The 20,565-nt window shown below is 42.0% G+C and overlaps 1 protein-coding gene across 5 annotated transcripts in view; it reads right to left on the minus strand.

Moving 5' to 3' along the window:
• IKZF3 (IKAROS family zinc finger 3) overlaps positions 1-17,986 on the minus strand; it is a 36,698-nt gene extending 18,712 nt beyond the window's left edge. Inside the window, exons 1-3 of one of the 5 annotated variants that reach the window (XM_074557555.1) lie at positions 17,930-17,986; positions 12,294-12,347; positions 10,970-11,080 (exon numbers count right to left, since the gene is read on the minus strand). In XM_074557555.1, coding sequence (XP_074413656.1) covers positions 10,970-11,080; positions 12,294-12,333 — 151 coding nt within the window. In that variant the 5' untranslated portion in view covers positions 12,334-12,347; positions 17,930-17,986. Of the gene's footprint in view, positions 1-10,969; positions 11,081-12,293; positions 12,348-14,624; positions 14,837-16,894; positions 17,036-17,929 lie in introns of those variants that run through there. The other 4 variants (XM_005496893.4, XM_074557556.1, XM_074557557.1 and 1 more) reach the window with 4 other exon arrangements.
• Between the last annotated feature and the right edge of the window lie 2,579 nt (positions 17,987-20,565).

The following is a 20,565-nucleotide window of genomic DNA, read 5'->3' on the forward strand; positions in this document are numbered from 1 at the left end:
GCACTGGTTTGAGCCCCCCATGGCACATCCTTGGGCGCTGGTGCAAACTGGGCAAATCTTCTTATGATTCCACCGCGGAAAATAATCACCCCTGCAGTTTCCACACTGTGCTTCCTTGTAGCAACAGAGGAGGATGCACCTGAGTTTTGATCAAGGCTTTTCCATCACTGCCTCTGCTAAAAACAGGGGCTGCTTCAGCTCTTCATGGCATCCAAAGTTCAAGAGTTTTCCTGTAGATATTTGAAGGATTTCCACAGGAAAATTCACCTTCTGATGATTGGACCAAGAAAAGACACAAGAGAATGGACTTTTTTAACCCAAATATAAATTAGAAGGGCTGGGATTTTTTCACCTGTGATGGTTTAGAGGCTGCTTCACCTCCTGACAGGCAGACAGGAGACAGCTTAAGTGCAAAGCAGTCTGAGGAAAAGATGGCTTGGTATAGGCTGTACTAAAATTAACCAAGAGATTGCAGAGCCTGGAGTCACCAGATTACTTTTTCAGCCCAGACTTTTCTCTGTACTGGCATGCACAGGGAATACCACGTGATCAGGGGATTGGCAGATGTGTGGAAGGTTTGTATCTGTCACTTCAAAATCATATCAACATATTTTATTAGATCAGGGAGTTTCCAGACTGGTCTGCCTTAATCAAGAGGAAGGAAGCTGTGACTTCATGTAGAATAGGGAAATTTAACTGAGGAAAAACACAATTATCCCTAAAAACACTAACAAAATTCCCACAGTGGGAAAAAAAAGTGCTATCATCTCTTCTATTAGGCAACTATGGAGGTTGTAAGAGAATAAAAAAGCATTCATAGAGTCCAAGCCAGGGAACTATTTTTCTTGAGGCAGTTCATGGAGTTAATATACACTGAGGAAAAAAAAAAGCTGCAGCTTTTACAGAACAAAGTGCTGGTGTGATGCGTTAAGGCTGATGCACATGGTTTCATTTCCTGGGGAGATGATTACAAGATGAAAGACATACTCCAGAGTAATATTTTTGTTTCACCTGAAACATTGTAAAAACAATGGGTTCTGGAAAAAATCCAAAATAAAGCTGCGGTGGCAACTTCAGACTGAGTCACCAGCCAAACAGTGCTTGTGTGTGCTCTATAAAATGATAGAATCACAAAGGGTTTGTGTTGGAAGGACATTAAAGCTCATCCAGTCCCACCCCCTGCCCTGGGCAGGGACACTTTCCACTCTCCCAGGTTGGTCCAAGCCCCATCCAGCCTGGCCTTGGACACTCCCAGGGATGGGGCAGCCACAGCTGCTCTGTGCCAGGGCCTCCCCACCCTCACAGGGAGGGATTCTCCCATTTTTCCAACAAAATTTTCCCCTTTTTTCAGCTTAAAGACATTCCCTCCCGTCCTGTCACTCCTGTTCCTGAAGCACAGCCCCTCTCTTGTTTCTTTTAGGTCCCTTCAGATAATGGATGGCTGCTCTGACATCTCCATACAATCCTTCTTCTCCAGGCTGAAAATGTAGAAATTAAAAAGTCAAGAGAGCCAAATAATGAGGGCAAGTTGGAGGGTTTCTGAATCTTAGCTGTTTTCTCTAGGAGGAAGTTTCAATAGGAAAAACCCCCAAATTCTCCATTTAATCTGAGACTCTGGCATCAAATACAGAAGAGAAAACCGAAGTTTTGTCCTGTTGTTAAGCAAAGTTTACCAGGAGCGATGGGAAAAGCACAGGGAATAAAACCCAGAAGCCATTAAAGACAACGGCAGGAAAGGGTGATGTAGCTCAAGTGTTTTACAAGGAGTGGGGTCATAATCGTGAAATCCTCAGCACATGCAAAAAGTCAACTGGGTAACAAAGAAACTTAATCATCTTAATGTGGCATTTTAATGATGCTGCTGATTTGCTGTGCCAATTCAGAGATAATGAGCCCCTAATGCTACAGATGTTCAGCCAGACTAAAGGAAAAAAAAAAAAAAAAAAAAAAAGGAAAAAGGAAAGCTTTTCTTGTATGCCATTTCCTAACTATCCAATTAAACAAATTGTGAAAGCATATAAATAGTTTACCAGGTTTTGACAGCTGTTAATGGGATTCAGATGCTGAGGAACAAGAAGGGAGTCGATAGTGGAGGGTTCTTGTGACTACCTGGGTTTGACAGGTATTAACTGATGATTCATCACTGTTATCCCCACAAAACCCTACAGACACATGCCAGAGCTGCTGCCCTCCCAGAATGAGAGATTCAGAGAATGGTGAAGCTGAAAAAGTCCGTGGAGTTTCCAGATTCAAGGCAGAATCCTGCATGTTTGTGAGAAACACCTCAGCAATGGAATCAACACACTGGGGGCAAAGATAAGTCATGAATAAAAAATTTCCATTATCCTTGTTGAATAAAGACAGTAGTGCATCCCATAAAAATTATAAACCAGGGGGGAAATAATTAAAAGAAACAATGCTATGCCTAAGTTGTTTTTTTCCTCAAACAAGAAGAAAACAATTACATGTGTATACTGAGAATTTGGAGATTGTAACTGATGGGAAATTATAAAATGTGAAATGACACAATAGCAGCATGAGTTTGTTTTATTTTTTTTTTTTTTAATGAGGTAACACTATTTGAGTTAAGGCAATTTTTGCCCATGTTTTTCTTCTACCCCATTGCAGATATCCATCTAGGGAAGGGAAAGGATTTCAAGTCTTTTTGGCCCACCCTGGTTTGTTTTGCCTCTGACTCCAGCCTGGGCTCCCTTTTTCCCAACAGCTGCTATGAGATCATTGTTTGCCAACAAAGAAAGAGCAGAATTAACTTGCAGCCAACAGCAGAGAGAATCCCCCAACCAGGACATGGTGACAAGAAATGCCCTTGCAGGGTGCAGGCTCTGGGCCTATCCCATTCCTCAGGTCCTTTTTTGTGTCACTACAGGCCAAAGCACAGATTTCTGCACTAAAAGTCCCAAATATTGCATTTATTACTAGGAAATATTGGCTTTGGGTTTATTTTATCTTTGTGTCTTTTAGTATTTTCTTAGTACTGTTGTTCAATACAAAAAAAAAATAGTACTTATTTTGTTTAGATGCTTTATAAGGCAGATGTGAGGGGTAATTCCTAAATGACCCAATGCAGAATGCACCTGGTGGAAATTTCACTTCTAAATATAGGAGAGAAACTTTCATCATTCCCCTCTGTGGAGTGCAGGCTCAATGCTAATGAGTCTCCTTGGTTTTATTGTGACTTGAAACAAAAATAGAAACAAATCAAATTGAAATGCAGCACTGAGAATTGGAAAGAAAATAAAAAAAAAAAAATCAGCCAGGCATCATTTTCCAAGTGCTCAGATGTGTATTTTCTACTTCATTAATATCAGTGCCTCTCTATCATTAAAGCATAGTGTAATTTATCTAGTTGTACAATTAATTGCAAAATAACAGCTACCAAACAACACAAATCGTTTCCAAGCTCATGTGAGTCAGGAAACTTGAATTATGTAACTGGTTCTTCAAGCATCTTACTTAAAACAAGGATTTTTCTTATAAACATTAATGTTCCTGTGGAAATCCATGATTTCACACACAGTATTTCCCTTCTATTGTAATTTCTGCCTAATCATACTCCAGTGTTTTCTAGGATTTTCATTCAAAAGGTTTCCAAATTATGTTGAAGTTATATTAACAGAAATGGGGGTAAAGGAGAAATAGTCCCCAAAACTGAGTGTTCCCAAAGCTGGAGTAAAACAGGACAAAGTGCACAGCAACACTGTGCAGTGCTGAGTTCAGAGGAGGAAATGGAATTTAACTGCATTTAAATGCTCTTAACTGAAACTCCAAACAGAATTTGGGGAGGCAGAACGACCTTCCCTGGGACAAATTGGACTAGGGGCTGGAAAACTATAGCTAGTGTATGCTGAAACTACCATGGGATTTTATTTTGGTTGTTTCATTTTAAAAAGTGGCAATAATTTGCCATTTTTACTCAACTTTCTACACCCCCAGTGCTGGAGGGGAGCAGAGGGAATGCCATTCCACATCCTCAGGCCTGCAGGGCCCAGCTTTTCCAATACCTGTCCCAGATGAAATTTATTTGAATTTTGACACCTGTGAACATTATCCTTGCAGATTTGAATATATTTTAAGTCTCCCTCTTACAAAAAAAAAAAAAAAAAAAAACAGAGAAAAAGATGAAACTGCACAAGCTCTTCCCTTCCTTTGCCGTTAAGATACCATCAACCAGAGAAAACATTTCTAAAATGACAATTCCTGAAGTCCAGCAAGGCAGATACAATCACAACCGTTAAATCAGACTTCAATGAGACAGTTAATCAGAGAACATCTGGACCCAACAGTCAGACTGAGAAAGGCCACATGTTAAATTCAGATAATCACTGGCATTACTTATATCAAGGGACCAATCACTAATGTGACCACTCAGGCACGGTCGGCTCTGGTCAACTGTGCTTCAAATGAACTTCAAAGCTGAGAAATTCAATGTATCATTTCATTTAATCTTTGTAAATTCATCTCCCAGGAGCCTTCCTGCCAATGCAATATATTCTTGTAAGAAAAATTAAATATGGAGAGAAAATAAGATAAAATATCATGAAGAATGGGGAAATATGTGATAAATACCTGAGGAATTTTAAAATATATAGGCTGAAAGAAGGAGCTTGGTTCAGACGGTCTTGAACAACTTGAACTGATTTGATTGAACTATAAAAAAAATTCCAGTAGCAAATAATCTTAACTTGAATTTTAGATTTCTCCTGTGTTGTCTCCTATTTGAGGTTCTTTAATCAAATATTTGTGGTTTACTTTAAGCACAGCCTTGTAGAGAGACGAGTGCATCCACTTTGTGTTCCCTTAGTAACACTGATCTTACAGCTGTAAGAACTTACAGCTTTGCTTTTTCCCATCCTAAACGTTCCTGGGAGTTTGAACAACAAATCCAGCCCTCCCTGGAAGAGCAGGATTGCTCAAAATATTGGTTGGGTGCTGAAATTCAGGACATTTCTCTGCCTGTCCTGGACTGCCCAAACCTCTGCCAGGGGGCTCAGAGACCCTGGCACAGAGCCCTGTGGTTTTGATTGTGACCCATGAAAAAAATTACCAACTTTATATGAAGATCCACAAGCCATGACAGTTTAAGTAGAATGATAGTGAATTTATCACAGGGTGAAAAATAGATTTTTTTGGGGTTTTTAGAATGGGGTTCAGGGGGGCAAGATGGAGGAATCTGGGCATGTCCAGCCTTTCTCCTTCTTCTTCTTGGCCTCCATCTTCTGCTGTGATGTTGGGACTTTTAGATTGGTTTAGAGTAGAAGCTCACTGTCTAACATAGGTGATAGGTATTGGGAGGTTATTGTAAATATTGTACATGTAGTTTTTAGTATAAAAAGATAACAGTGCCTCAGGGGCAGGCAGAGTGCCTGGGACTGTCTTGCTGAGCCAACCTCGGCTGGACAGGAGAAAGAATTTTATACATAAGAAACAATAAACAACCTTGAGACAGAGAAATGAGGAGCTCTGACTCCTTCTTCGAGTGCTGGGCTGGGTAAAGAGACTTTTAAAGGTTTCTGGGGGTCACTGTGAGCAGCAGAGCCTCGGGAGCACCTGCAGCTCCCGGAGCCGATCCTGAGGTGGAGCTGCTGCACCAGGAGAGCAGGAGAGGAGCTGCGGGCACGGCAGGTGAGCGCAGCCACACGCTGCTCCTCGGCAGTACAACCAGCCCAGCTCAGCTTGTGAATCCACTTTGTGAATTCCCAAAGCTCCCGCAGAGCAGAAGGAAATAAAGGCGGAACAAGAAGTGCAGAGATGCAGCGCTGAGGACACGGCAAACCGCCAGGTGAAACGGGCACTGAGCACCCGCTGCAAACTCTGCACAGTTCAGTTAAAAGAACCATCAATTCCAATGCTCAGGGGAAATATTTGTGTATTTTAGCAAAGTTTTGGCTCTTGTGGATCTGTTTCCCTTTCTCGAAACTTTTTCAGTAGCACAAACAGTGAACCTGTCCCTTCAACTCTCATTTTGTGCCAAGTGAACAGCCTGGTTTGGGGGCAAAATGTGACTCATCCCCATTAACTGATTTCCTTTTCACTAATCTGTATTTCCAAAAATAGATTATTTCCTACAGTAACATGTCATTTGAGTTCCCAGAGCCATTTTCTGCATCTTCACTTATTTTCTGCTGGGGGGATTGGGGAGGTATCACAACTCATCAGTCTTGGACTAGATTTTATTTCAATGCCAAAGGAATAAATATTTCTCTCACCTTTAATTTCAGGGAATTATTTTGTATGGATCCAAGATACACATTGTAGAACAAGTGGGAATTTAAAAAGTTAAGGAATGAAGGCCATCATCTATTGAATAATTGTGCATCCATCCTCTTTCCAGCCCTTGTTCTGTCTCAAAGCTTCCACTGGGAGTCAGGATATCTCAAAAGTAAATTCTATTTTCTAATCACTATAATGGGTTAATTAGAAGGAGAAATAGCTGCACTTCCTGATTATCTGCAGGCAATCAGAGTATCCGAGTGTCTGTGTCAGCGCTGAGTGCTCGGGATGGTCCAGCTGATGTCAATCATTTACAGGCTGGGTGACACCACCGCCCCGTTGATGTCACCGAGCGTGCCTGGCAGCATTCCTGCCGCTGACGGCACAGTCTGAAGAGTTCAAACAAAGTCAAGAGGATCGTTTGTTGATAAGGAAAACGCGGCTTTCACTCCCAGTAGAGCCCCTAGAGAAGCCTGACCCGTTCAGCACAGGCTCCTTGTTGGGTTTAACACTACAGAAATCCCCTTGCAGTGAACTTCTGCTGATGTTGTGAGATAACCCCAAGTCCCATGAGCGCCGGGGCTCGAGCTGGGCTTGGGAGATGAAAAATTGTGATAAAAAACGGCACTTCCTTTCCAGGCAGATAAGTGCATGTTCTTGCAGCACCGCTGGAACCTCGCTGAGCGCCCCAGTGAGGCTCTGTCAGCTCTCCTGCCTCTCTCCAGCCTTTCAACCGCCCCCCTCACACACCTCAGTGCAGCAGCAATTAACATCCATAAACCACAAATGCGCCTTTTATCTCTTTTTAGCTCACAACCATGAAAGCTCGCTGACATTCATAACACCCCAAAAGTTGTCTGCCTCAACAGCTGAGAGAATTAAGACATAATTAAACATTCGTGCTTGACTGCGACTCCCAGAGGAAGGAACGTGGCGCTTTTTTTTAATTTAATTTTTAAATTAAAGATGTGCCAACTTTGGCCTCTGAAGGTAACAGTGTTGGGGGCACATAAAGGAACAGGGGAAATCAAGAGCTTCCCCTCCCCTCTCTCATTGCTTGTCTCTTTTCAGACTAGACACAGGAAGCACCATGGGAACGGTGTATTTTTATGGTTGCAGGCAAGCATACACCATGTGCACCACAGCGTGCAGCTTCCAGTCCCTTGAGGCAAGAAAAGGGGGTTTTGTTTCTTTTTTTTTTTTTTTTTTTCCTTCTTCCCCATCAAGCTTTTAATTACCATTTTACTATAGCCTGCTGCCTAATTGTTTGCCTGGTAGTTAGCACTGATGATCATGGCAGCCTGTTTAACAGGGGGGTGGAGTAGGACAAGTTGAGTTGTTTCCATGGACTGGCATCTCACCTGTGTCAGGACACACAGAAAAAACACCAGAAGCTGGTGTGTTTGCACAGGCTCAGAGAAGTCCAAATACAAAACTGGTTGCTGGAAAAGTGGATTTTTTTCCATATCAAATGAGCTCCAGCGATGGTGTTTCAGCCCTATACATTAATTTAGTGTTTTTATTAACTGTCTGTAAGATTTTAAAAGGATCCCAGCATCACTTTTAATATAAAAGGCTCCATCAAACCATATCAGACAATATCTAGACCTAAACAGGTCCAGCTTCTGCTCAAAGCCTCAGAATAATTCCCCACATCATACTCACAGTGTCACCCATGAATAATGCAAGAATCACAAAAAAACACAGGCCAAGAAACTGGGAGATTCCTACTCACTAGGGATGGCTGACAAGACATGGAAAAAGCAGCCATAATTGTGCAGGAGAAAAACATGTTAGAGACATAGCAAGGCAGTGGAAAGCAGGTTATCAAAGGCCTGATCTGTCTCCATGAGTCAGTGGCCTCGTGTTGCCACGATGGCCTCCAGCAGATGGAACAAACCCCGGGGGCTCAGGAGAGAAAAAGGAGAGGTTTCTATTGCAGGCTGTCATCAGCCATGAATTGGGAAGGTGCTGGAGTGGAATTGCTCACTCACAAACATGATTAACATTTATGAGAACGACATAAATATTTTTTCATTATTTCTGTTTCAATTTGATATAAAATGAGGGGATTAGTGATAGTATCCATGTGCCAAATAAAGAAAAGGAGATTTTTGGTTTTTATTAACCAAGGTTTATAATCCTTTCCCCAAAAGCCATCACCAATACTGATGATATTTCTATTCTGTGATCCTGGAGAATATTATATATTCATTTTACCAGGGTTAGTGATCCCCAAAAGATAATCCTCCCACCAGGACAGCACTGTCAAAATGTGGTTTCATTTATAGAAATCAGACAGTAGTTAGTGACCCACGAGGATTGCTCAGGGACTAACAGAGCTGCTGCTATTTCATAGAGGGCATGACATGAAAACTGAGATTATTTGTGAATTTCAGTCTCTAACAGCAACTGAACTGGTGTTGTTGGGAGGAAATTGAAGTGCACCTAGTGATCGTTGCAGGGCCTGGAGTACTAACACAGCATGCTTAAATATTTAAGATTTATTGGGCTTCCGGTATCAGAATGACTGCAGAGAGCAGTGTGTGAAGCACTGAAGCAAACACTATGTATATTTTATTTTGTGCCATTTCACATGGAGATGCTGGAGGTACCTTTTTTGTGCATTTGAAGCAGCTTTCTCCTTGCAGTCATGGATTTATTCCAACAGTGAGCAGCAAGGAATGGGGCACTGTGGTAGTGAAGGTTCATACTCACTTTATAATGAATGAGCTCTAATGGTAAGGGAGGCTGCTGGAGGGAAATGATGTTTTATTGATATTTATAGCATTGTCTTTGAGATGTAAATTTTCAGTGTTTGCATTCCAGAACAAATGGCAAAGAGACTTTAAGAGATCAGCAGCAATATAAAAAATGAATGGTAAAAGCTTCACTGACACAGTCTCTCACATGTCCAAGTTGTTCCTGACTTAAATGTATGAGAAGAGGGTGAGAAATGGTTCTGTAGGCACAGGGCAGCCAGAGAACAGGAAAAGACAACAAAAACAAATTCATGCCTGGACACTGCATGTGAGCAATATGGACATGGCTCCTGGAAAGGGAAGGTGGGAAGAAGCTACAGCAACTCCCCTCAGGTGGTCAGTACTGGGGGATTTGGGAAAGAAACCCTGTCCTGGTTTCCTGCACCCACAGCTCAGTGAGCAGGAGGAGTGAAGGGCTGGGACACTGGGAGCAGTGAGCCAGTGAGAGTGGAATTGATGCAAGGGGTGGACAAACAGCTGGAGCATGGCTGTGAATATTTGATGTTCTGTGGAATCTGAGAGATCAGCTGCCTTGGTTGTAGGAAATGCTCAAGTTTTCCATATTCTGTCTATTCTATTAAATTTCTGCATTTAGGGTAAGCAGAGCAGAGCTCACCTGCCCAAGGCAGGCTCTACATTGCAGATATCTCTAATGAGCTAATCTCAATTGTAGAGTCCTGCTAAGCAGCAGCTGCTCTGGGGACATGAAGCTTTTCATCCTAATCCAGACACCCAAATTTGGTCAGAAAACCTGTGTGATGTCCATAAAATGCCCAGAAAGGCCAGACACCAGCAGTAACAGATACTGGCACTGTAGATCCTTGAGTGAGATTCCTCTCACCACTCCCTTGAGTGTTTTACGTTTGCTTGCAATTTGTTAACCAATAAAAACATTGGGTCTTTAATAATGCAAAAGTATAACCTCTGCAAAATAATCACATGAACATTAGAGGGAACAACCAAAGCTACTTACACAGCCAAAACACAGAATTCTTTAGTGATTTACTTGATTCATGTGATACAAACTCTACCTCAAACTCCCACCCAAAGCCACAGCTGTAATTTCCCTTGGTGCTGCTTGGCTGCCATGGGCTGGTGTCACAGCAAGGCCCTGTGACACGGGTGACACCATGTGTGCTGTGCCCAGGGCACGTGCCCCACATCCTGCACCTGGCACACTCCTCACTGGCTGGGGCTGAGGCCCCTGGCACGGATCAACACTCTCAGGTGATGGGCAGGAGCTGTTGTAAATGCTGAGATTTCAGTTTAGGAGATTCTACAGCATACAAGAAACTCAACACATGTGCCATGGACACATGTAAACCCTGAGCTCTGTGCAATTGCCAAGTTTCAGGAGCTGCTGCTATCTTCTATCTAATAATGAAGAGGGCCTGATGGTTTTTAAAGACAGCACAGATTAATTTATTATTTTAATTAATCCCTATGTTTTCTCTCAGGGCTATAGGAAGGGTATTTTCTTCATCAATAAACCTCCCTTTCACCCCCAGTTTAAAATACAACATTGCTGCTACACTTTTAAATTTTACAGGTCTGAGTGGTCCTGTGAATTTGAGATAATTTGTTCTTTCTTTCAAAAAAAAAAAAAAAGGAATAAATTATCAAGTTATTTTTTTAGGTATGAAAGTACTTAGCATAAATAAAAATTGCAGTCCTAACACAGGATTTGCCTATGCAAACTGCTGTTAGGAATTTGTTAGCACACACATTAGAGGCTCACCAGATGCACTTGCTCTTTTATCTTCCCATCCATATTTCACAGATCCTGTAAAACTGACCTTGCTAAAATGCACGTAAGGTTCCCTGATGGAAAAGTGTTGCTCCTCTTTAGAATGTGTTGAAATGCTCCAAATGAATTGTATTGCTATTCCATTTAAAGGCATGCTCTCATAGCATGATCAGATGAATAAAAAGACAAAATACAATTATTATTTATCAGAATTCCAACTCTACTTTACCTCCTGCTTCTTCATTAGACTGATTGTGTTCCTTCATATCTTCCACATTATCCATGCTTTCCATTTCCTGGGATTTGTTCAGATTACAGTCTGTCAAATCCTCTTGTTCCTCTGGAAAAAAAAAAAAAAAAAAAGGGCAAAAAATAATTAACTATTTATTCTCCAAGAATATTTCCAGGTGATTCCCTCAAAGAAAGCACCTACACACTCCCAGCACTGCTGACAGTACAATGTTATTTTTACAGATGCACTTTGGGGAATGATTTCACTTCCCAAAATCCTACACCAACTCTCACACACACCTGGAACACATTCTCAGCTTTTGCTCAGATCCAAATATTCTGGATTTTATTCTAAATGGCAGCAGGAATAAAATCCAGTGTATCTAACTCGATCATAGGTGCTCTGTGCTGTGAGCAGGGATGGAGCTCCTTGGAGCAAGGCAAAGGAATCACAGCTCCACTTTGTTCTTTTGGGCAAAATTTTAATCATTCTGGCCTTGGGCCAGAAAACTGCTCAAGCAGATGTAATCAAGGCCTCTTTGAACCCACTTGCACTTCTCTGCTTATTCCACGTGTGTATTTTTAAATATCAACATTATCATGCAGAGCAGCATCCCAGAGATCCCAGCCTCTCCACTTGGAGATAAAGACACATTTTGAACTGTAGTGAAATTTATTCATGTAAAGTGTTTCAAATAAAGCCTCTTTCATTAACCTCACAGTGCAACCTAGCTCCATATGATGTGTATTTCTGTAAATTTCAAATCAATATTTCATTAAAAAACAGTAATTTTTTTCAAACATTATGGGAATTTTAAAAATTTACAGTAACACTGTGAAATTGCTGGTAAATTCTTTAACCTACTGACAGCTGGATGGTAACACCTCTGATCCTTCTCAAGCTAAATTTTACATTGGAGATGAAAAGAGGCTCCACTTTTTGATTAACAAGAAAGTGAAACACTTGTCAAACTCACTCAGGAGGTTTGTTTTCATATTTTTAGAAATGCAGTCAACCAAGAGAATTGTATTATTCTTGCTTGCCTAATCAAAACTCCCGGCTTTCTCCTGAAAATATTTCTTTTCCTCCTATACAGTCCTTTTCCCCCACTTCACTATAATTTCCCAGAATTATATTGAACTTCCATGGTTTTATTTCATCTCTAAAATTTACTTTTTTTTGTCTTTAATGCCCCTCTTTATACTTTTGACTGTTATACAGTGTCCTGGGACCCTAAAGCAGCTACAATTCGTGTCTTTTTCTCAATTTAAATATAAAATTGTCAAGAGAGGGTGGAAAACACAACTGAACAGCACAATACCTGCAGCTACAGGCTGTTCCTGAGGGTTACTGAGGTCCATCCCGGGCTGTGAATCTGCAAAAGACAGAAAAGCAGCCTGAGCTGTCTAATATTTAAAACAGTTCCCAACACACTTGTTACAATCTTATAAATTCCCGTTTTCTTGGCTGAAAGTAAAATTGAAAAAGAAAAGGTTTCAAAGAAATAAAAACCAAATTAGTATCATGCTTCATTTCTTTATATCCTGAGCACTGGCCTGTGCCCAGAAAAGGGATTAAGTATGATTTTCTAACTTCAAAAATTATAGAACAGAGTTCCTTAAGCTTTCAATTTACTCATTGAGTACCCTGTGAGCACAGTGCAGCCGTAGTAACTCTGTAGCAAGTTGATTTCTCTAAAGCACAAAGATATTTTTATATTTTTTTTCCAACACAAAGGGAAACCCCCCATTATCTTCACCAGATCTAGTTGGTTTTCATGGGAATGCGAGTCTAATTCCCACTGAGAAATTCCAAAAGGGATCAAATGCTAGGAATTTTAAACATTTTTCAGCCAAATGAATACCCATGCAGCCTGGTTTCCCAGCGTGCTGGGGGCTCAGCAGAGCTCTGAACCAGCACAAGCTGCAGGTATTCCCATTGCCCAACATCCAAAATTGAGTTTTTGATTTAAATTTGAGGCACAAACCTGAGCTGTCCCGTTATTTCTTAACTCCAGACCTCCCTGCCTTGAGATTTCATTGCTTGGAAGTTGAATTCTTAACACAGACACAGTTACCTGCTTCCTTCCTCCTTTCTTTCCTGTAGCTTTTTCCCCTCTCTTTATTTTTTTTTTACATGCCATAACATCTTTTATCAGCTTGGAACCTTAAAAAAATAATGGTTTCTGGAGCAGGAAAATTTCTTCCTGGCAGTTACATAACAGAAACACCCAGGCAGCGGGCATGAGGTGTTAACCACGGGTGACATTTACCCCATAATTATCTGTCTTTACCTCCTCTGCATATGGAACTTTTTTGTGGTCTCTGCAACGTTAAAATATAAAGCTCTGGTAACTCTCCAGCGAGGCAGCATGGTATCAGAAGAGGTACTCCAAAAAAACTGCATGAATAGAGGGGGGAGGATAATGTGTGCAATAAAATAGAGGCCTTGCATCATAAAGATAGTCACAGAATTAAAGGATAAAAAAGTTCAGATATTTATTGGATGGATATTTTGAAGTAAATAAGAAAGAGTTGTTTGGTTATATCCCTTAATTTGTCATTTTCATTCGATTATGCCAGGAAAATGGAGGTACAAAGAAGCAAATGGACTAATTTATACAGCAAATAATGGTGAGAAAACATCAGTAAATTCTGGGAGAAATGAACAAAATTTTTGTAATATTGATTTTAACTTTACATTGCAATAAGTTGCTCAGAGAAGCTGAGTCTGCCCCATACCTGGAAGTGTTCAATGCCAGGCTGGATGGGGCTTGGAACAACCTGGGATAGGGGAAGATGCCCCTGCCCATGGCAGAGGGTGGAACTGGATGAACTTTAATGCTCTTCCATCCCAAAACTGTGATTCCATGAATACAGACACTTAAATTGCACAAACCCTTGCAATTCTGCACATAATTAAATGAAATCTCCCTTATTCTGCAACATTTGATTTTAGTTTTAATTGCATTCAGAATCCCTGCACAGTTGGGTCAAAGCCCCAGGATGTTGAAACCTTGGCAGCAATTCTGCATTTCCCTGATCTCCAAGGAGGTCATGGAAGAAAGATCTAGAACTCCTACATGACTGCTTGAATTCCAATCATTCTACATATATTCCTGGGTAACTCTATATTTTTATAAATGATTGGATTCCTCAGGTTTCCCTGGAAGTGCAGGACAACTTTCTGGAGAGCAGCATTGCCTGAACCCCACGAGAGCCAAGCAGGACCTGCTCAGCCTCCTCATCTCCTCCTTGCTGAGATGGAGTCTGAATTTATTTATATTTTGTTGAACACAAGGTTTTCATGCCCATCATGGTTGCTGGGCAGTATAACCCTTCAGAAGAGATAAAAACAATGCCACACCATAGAATATTTCTCTTCTTGCTTGAGAAATATCCTGGTTTTTGTCCACTTTCAAGCCTTCAATCTCCCCTCACCAGCACCTGGTTTCTTTACAGCATCAGTCTCCAGCAGCTTCTTCAAGCTTTAGTGGTCCCTTCATATTTAACCTCAGATCTCTTTCCTATCCTAAGCCAAATCCTTCACGGTGACAGGACAACATCTGGGTAAACTCCACCCCTGATTCTACACCAATAAAGTTATTTTTCTAGCAAATGTTCAGAAAAACACAAGGCAGGAAATCACTTACAGAACACGTTTGTCTTCCCAAGCTTCAAAGAGCTCCAGTGGCTGGGGTGCATGGGAAGAGGAGGCTGCTCTCTGTGTGCTGCAGCTGAGGCACAAATGTGCATTTACAAAGCAGAAGTAAAATTCGTGTGCTTTCGAAACCAATCCTTGGCCATCCTGTGTTCTACACCCATAGGCAAAGGGAGCCAAAATATTCAAATAGCTTGCTAAAAAAGTGCTATGGTATTTTAGTATGCATCACTATTCATATTTTATCCTGGTGTTTGACCAGAACAGCCAACCAGAAATTTAACCCCCATAAAATGGATATTTTTCAAATCACCGATGACCCTATTTCCTTTACATCCTTAATACAGAATGGGAGGTATATTTTGGATTATTACAATTTCACCTGTTTGTCCCCAAAATGAAACCAGAATGCTGCCTTTTTCCTGCAGGCTGCACTTTTCAGCTCAACAGCACAGGGAAGGAGACACTTTTGAAAGTCCCATCTGCTCTTAGTCCTTCCATCACAGTAGATGGAGCAGAAACAGTTTCCTTGTCTGAAGTCAGTACTTTTGCTATGTACACCCCTCAACCTCTTCCACTCCAACAAGTTTTTCACCTTCAACCCACACTGGGCCATTAAGGAGAGAAATTCTAGCTGATGTCTCCACTGAATGTATTTCTTCATCATCCACAGCCTCCATGGCTTTCTGAAGAAGGCACTTGGGCCAAATAAACTCTTTGTGGGGTCTCTGATGCTTTGCTGATCCTAAGCACCATGCAGTTTGTGAAATGTCACGGGTATTTTAAGTGCACATGTCATTTGGGAAAAAATCCTGCTCAGCACTGGTATTATACACTGATCAGCAGTGTATAATTAAGGATATTTTTCTCATATTGGTGCATACGACCTTCTAAACTCAGCAGAATAAACTCAGTGATTCAATACAGGATTTTCTGAATCATAAAATGTCCTGAGTTGGAAAAGTCCCACTAAGATCATCAAGATCCAACCTGTTGATCCAAGCCCAGAGCCTGGAGCTGACAGCTCCAGCTGGACAGTTCTTTTGGCAGTCACAAAACCAAACCACTCAGGGAGAAATACAATCAAGTTCAAGACAAATTTTGGTTCAAACACCCACCCTTGCCAGGGCCTTTCTGCTGCTCTGTGACCCTACCAAACCTCCACACACTGGGTGTGGAAAATCCAAGTCAGCCGTGTTATCCCTCAGTCCTCAGGGCACGGAGATTTGTCCAAGACCCACAGAAACACCCCTGAAAGTTTCTGTACCCAAGGATAACACATTCCAGCACTAACTTCATCCCAATCCAGCACCCTCAAGCACATTAATGGACCCTCATCATCCTCAAGTACAGACCCAAAACCTGAAGGAACATTTCCATGTTCACTTTGAGCGCACAAGAAATAAGAATACCAAAGAAAGGATTTCTTAGATAACCTCAGTTATAGTGGAACCCTGTTATTTCCTAATTGCAGACTATTCCAACACACCTCACAAACTTTCCATCCCAAAAAGACAGCGATCCCAACTCGATCAAGAAAATGAAGCTGCATTTTTAAGTGGCAAAGTGCCCCCAAACCCACTCTTTCAAATCATTAGTTACTTCTCTCCAACAGCAACATTCTCGATTCAGTCAGATTCAATGAGTGATTATTTACAGGAAAATAGTTTAAAAGCCTTCAGCAAAGGAAAATGCATTTTTAAATAGGCATTTGTAACTAACTTAAAATAACGAAAAGCCTCAAGTCATTGAGAGAGGACAGAATCTAAAGTGGAGCCCTTAAAGCACTGAAGTAAGAATCTCCACCTTTGAAACAAGAAACCAAGTGATGCTTTGCAAAGCTTCTTTGCCAGGATTGTTAAAAACACCAGAAACACTGCTTTTCTATGACAGGTAATTATTCCAGAACCCAATATTAACTCCCAGATCAGTTTTGGCCGACTCTGAATATTATGGGCACGTTTAACAGGTGAGAAGAAAGAAGACATCCTTGAATTCGTTAAAGCTCAGAATAAGAACAGCAGATAAAGCACGCTCTAAACCCTGGCTTTATCACGCACTTTGTGATATCTCCGAAATTAAACAGAGAGGGGGCAAAAAGCCCCGTTCGTTTCCCGTTTAATTGCTGCACGCAACTCGTTTTCTTTTCCAGAGCCTGCGAATTGTTTGCAGCAAGAAGCGGCTGAAAGCCCCCGGGAGATGGAACCGCTGCGAGCCCCGGCGGGACAGAGGGTCCGGGGGAAGAGCGGGGTCGTTTCTCACCTTCCATGCTCCGTTCGCGGCTCCCTGCTCCACCTGCCCGCCCGGGGCTCGGGACTGCCGGCGGAGCGCACCGGCCTCGCCTCCCGCCCGTCACCGTGACATCCGGCGGGGCGCTCGGCGGGCGGAGAGCGGCGCCGGGCGGCGGCGAGAGGAGCGGACCCGGTCCCGGTGCCGGCTCCGGTCCCGCCAGCCTCGGAGGCGCTGCAGGGAACCCGAGCCCCTCAGGAAGGGCAGGAAATCGGGGGAGCCCCCACAGAAACCCCACACTGTGTGATAAAGTTATGGCTGAGATAATAGAGGTTGAGATGGTTTTCTGAAGAAAACAGAGTTGCTATTTAGCTGAAAATCAAAGTAAAGAGTTCTTCAATAAAATAGAACAAATATGGATTTCAAAGTCATCTAGTACAGACTCCAAAAATGAGGTGCATTCCACACTGGGCCTGAACAGGGCTTTGAGTACAGGGGGTAGCAGAGGTGACATTCAGGGGTCACTCCAGGCCCAAAAGCAGTTGATGAAGAGAGAAGGGAAATCAGGATCTGAGCTCATCACTTGGACCTGAGCCCCTCAGGAAGGGCAGCGGGGCTGGAGATCGGGGGAGCCCCCACAGAAACCCCACACTGTGTGGTAAAGTTATGGCTGAGATAATAGTGAAGAGAACTTAGGTTGAGATGGTTTTCTGAAGAAAACAGCTATTAAATAGCTATTTCTGCTAGAAAATAGCTATTTCTGCTATTTAGCAGAAAATCAAAGTAAAGAGTTCTTCAATAAAATGGAACAAATATGGATTTCAAAGCCATCTAGTACAGACTCCAAAAATGAGGTGCATTCCACACTGGGCCTGAACAGGGCTTTGAGTATAGGGATAGCAGCAGGTGACATTCAGGGGTCACTCCAGGCCCAAAAGCAGTTGATGAAGTGAGAAGGGAAATCGGGATCTGAGCTCATCACTTGGATCCAAACCCAAAGGCAGCAAGCAGAAATTATCATAGATCAGGAGCAGGATAACAACATGGAAACATGATTCTCCTACTCACTTCCTGTGTGGTGCCAACGGCTGCTTCTTACACTCGTGCTTTTCCATTGCTTGGGAAAAGATTCTAGAAATAAAATGTTAAAAAAAAAGAAAAAAAGTGGGATAATCAAGCAATTCTTGGCTATTCCTAATCTCTGTAGCCCCTTTCCAGAATAATTTGCTAATTAGGCAGGATTCCTGGTTCTACAAATTTTAAGGAAGACCTGGGATTGCTGTGCAGCAACCAGAAACCTCTGGTTTCCATCCCAAGATTTTCCACAGCCATTTTCTCTTACTGCCAGATTTGTTCTCTGATTTAAATCCCTACTTTCCCTCATGTTTGCCCTCAGAGAAACAATTGTATCTTCATTCTGTTTTTATTTTAAGTGCACAAATCAAACAAGCCTGGTTTTCCCAGCCAATAAAAACATCCTTGTGCTAATTGTGACCCTCCTTAGTGTGATCCCACCTTTGGATCACTCACCTGAAAGATCAGAAATAGAAATTGTGGTCTGCAGGCTCTCCAGAGCCCTGCAACAGCTCCTTTACCTGACTCTGCACTCCTGGAAATCTCTCTACATATTTCCTAGGATAAAATATTCAGCTTTTTAATGTCTACTCACTCCATGATCAAGTTTACAACTGCAGATTTTTTTGTCCTCTTCTATCATTTCCTACTGATACTCTATTGACCAGAAAAACCCCCACCAAAACAAAACAAAACAAAAACAAAAAATTACCCAAATCAAACCTCACTAATCCAGGTTTTAAACACAAATATAAATACCTGAATTCACGTTTTGTCCTATTAAATCCTCCCTGCAACACTTCCTGTTCTTAAAAATAACCCATTCTCCTTCTCCCCCCCCACCAAAAAAAATTTTAAAAGCTTACAAATCTATAATGAAAATTTACCAGTGTAGGAGTTAGAAATATTATAGTTTTGAAAATAAATGGGTCATTTGGCTAAAGACACTGACTATGAGTTTATAAAGAACCAAAACTGCAGCCAAAGCTTTATAGCAGAGCTACTAATTCATAATAATTAGCAACCTGGGGAGTGATGGGCTGTGCAGGACCTGAAAGGAGCTATAAACATCCTTAGGAGCTGAGGCTGCTGAAATATGACTCGTTTGTAGCAGACACGTTACAAACTGAATCATTCTGCCTGCACAGTGTCAGCATGAAATGTTCACTTTGAGTAAAACTGAAAACATTCAGCACATGGGAACGTGGGATTGTCTGAGGTGGTCCCGGTTCTGACCTGCTCAGCAGCTCCACGACATTAAAAATGAAAACCCTGACACAGTTCCTACACTTTAACTGACCACTTGAGTTAATGTGTTGGTCTAAGGAAGAAGAAACTTGAGTAGAACTGTTTTCCATCAATAACTTGATACCTCCTTTTTCACACTTTTATATTTGTGTTTTTACCAATTTTTTTCTTTTCTTTATTAAAGGAAGCTCATCACTTAAGTGCTGTTTTTACATAGAAGCATTAAAACTTTCACAGCTCTCTGTAAAAATAACTCTTATTCCCATGTTGGTTGTTCCATATTTGTTATGCAAATACTGTGACATCATTTTGGGACACTAGCATGGTCTGGAGTGATAAATATGACCTAGGTAGGTAGAATAAATACTATTTTGCTAATTTCCAGAGGCTTGGCCACCGTTTCTGGTCTTGAGTGTCTCGGAGTGTGCAGGGCAGTCAAATGCGAGGACCCTCCGTGCCCTGTCAGTGGTTTTGTATCACCCGCTCTAGAAACAAAATAGTTACATGTTTAAATGTTTCAAGCACATAGCAAGTTTTCTAAAACATGTAACTGAGCTGAAAGTCACTTGCAGTGATACTGTGTCATTCGGGTTCATTTTTAAGCCCGCACTATTCGCCCGCGTTTGCTTTCAGTCACAAGTGGCAGAATCATGGAATCCTGCAGGAGTTTGGGTTGGAAGGGATTTTAAAATCTAAAAATCACCCAGCTCCACCCCTGCCATGGCAGGGATGCCTTGCATTATCCCAGGTTGCTCCAAGCCCTGTCTAACCTGGCCTTGGACATTTCCCTGGTAAATCCATTCCAGGACCTCACCACCCTCACAGATCAGATTTTCTTCACAATATCCAATTTGAATCTCCCTATTTTAGTTGAAGTCGTTCCCCTTGTCCTATCTCTCCAGACCCTTGTCCAAAATCCCTTTCCAGCTCTCTTGAAGCCCTTTTGGGTGCTGAAAGGGATGGGGTTTTTTTTTGCTTTTCAGTGGAAAAATATGTGTCCTGTAATGACTTTCTACAGAAACCTGCAGCTGGAGAACACCCAGTACTCACAGCCCCTCAGGAGGAAAAGCCACAGGATGTGCCCAGCTCTTACTTTCAGTCTTTCTCACAGCAAGTGACAGAAACACAGAGTGGTTTTGGTTGAAAGGGACCTTAAAGCCCATCCAGTCCCCCCCTTTTCCCCTCCATGGGCAGGGACACCTTCCACAGCCCAGGGCAGGTTGAGCTGTGACAGACCAAGCCATGATGGAGCCTCTTCCCCCCCTTGTCCCTCTGTACTTCCCTCTCCTTGTCCCACAGCCGGAAAAACCACTTTAGAGTCAAAAACACAGCTCACTGCGCACTGTGGAGGAGTGATGTGGGGCTGAAGGGTGACAACGGAC

This window comes from Zonotrichia albicollis, chromosome 23, assembly GCF_047830755.1.
Source record: "Zonotrichia albicollis isolate bZonAlb1 chromosome 23, bZonAlb1.hap1, whole genome shotgun sequence".
NCBI lineage: Eukaryota > Metazoa > Chordata > Aves > Passeriformes > Passerellidae > Zonotrichia > Zonotrichia albicollis.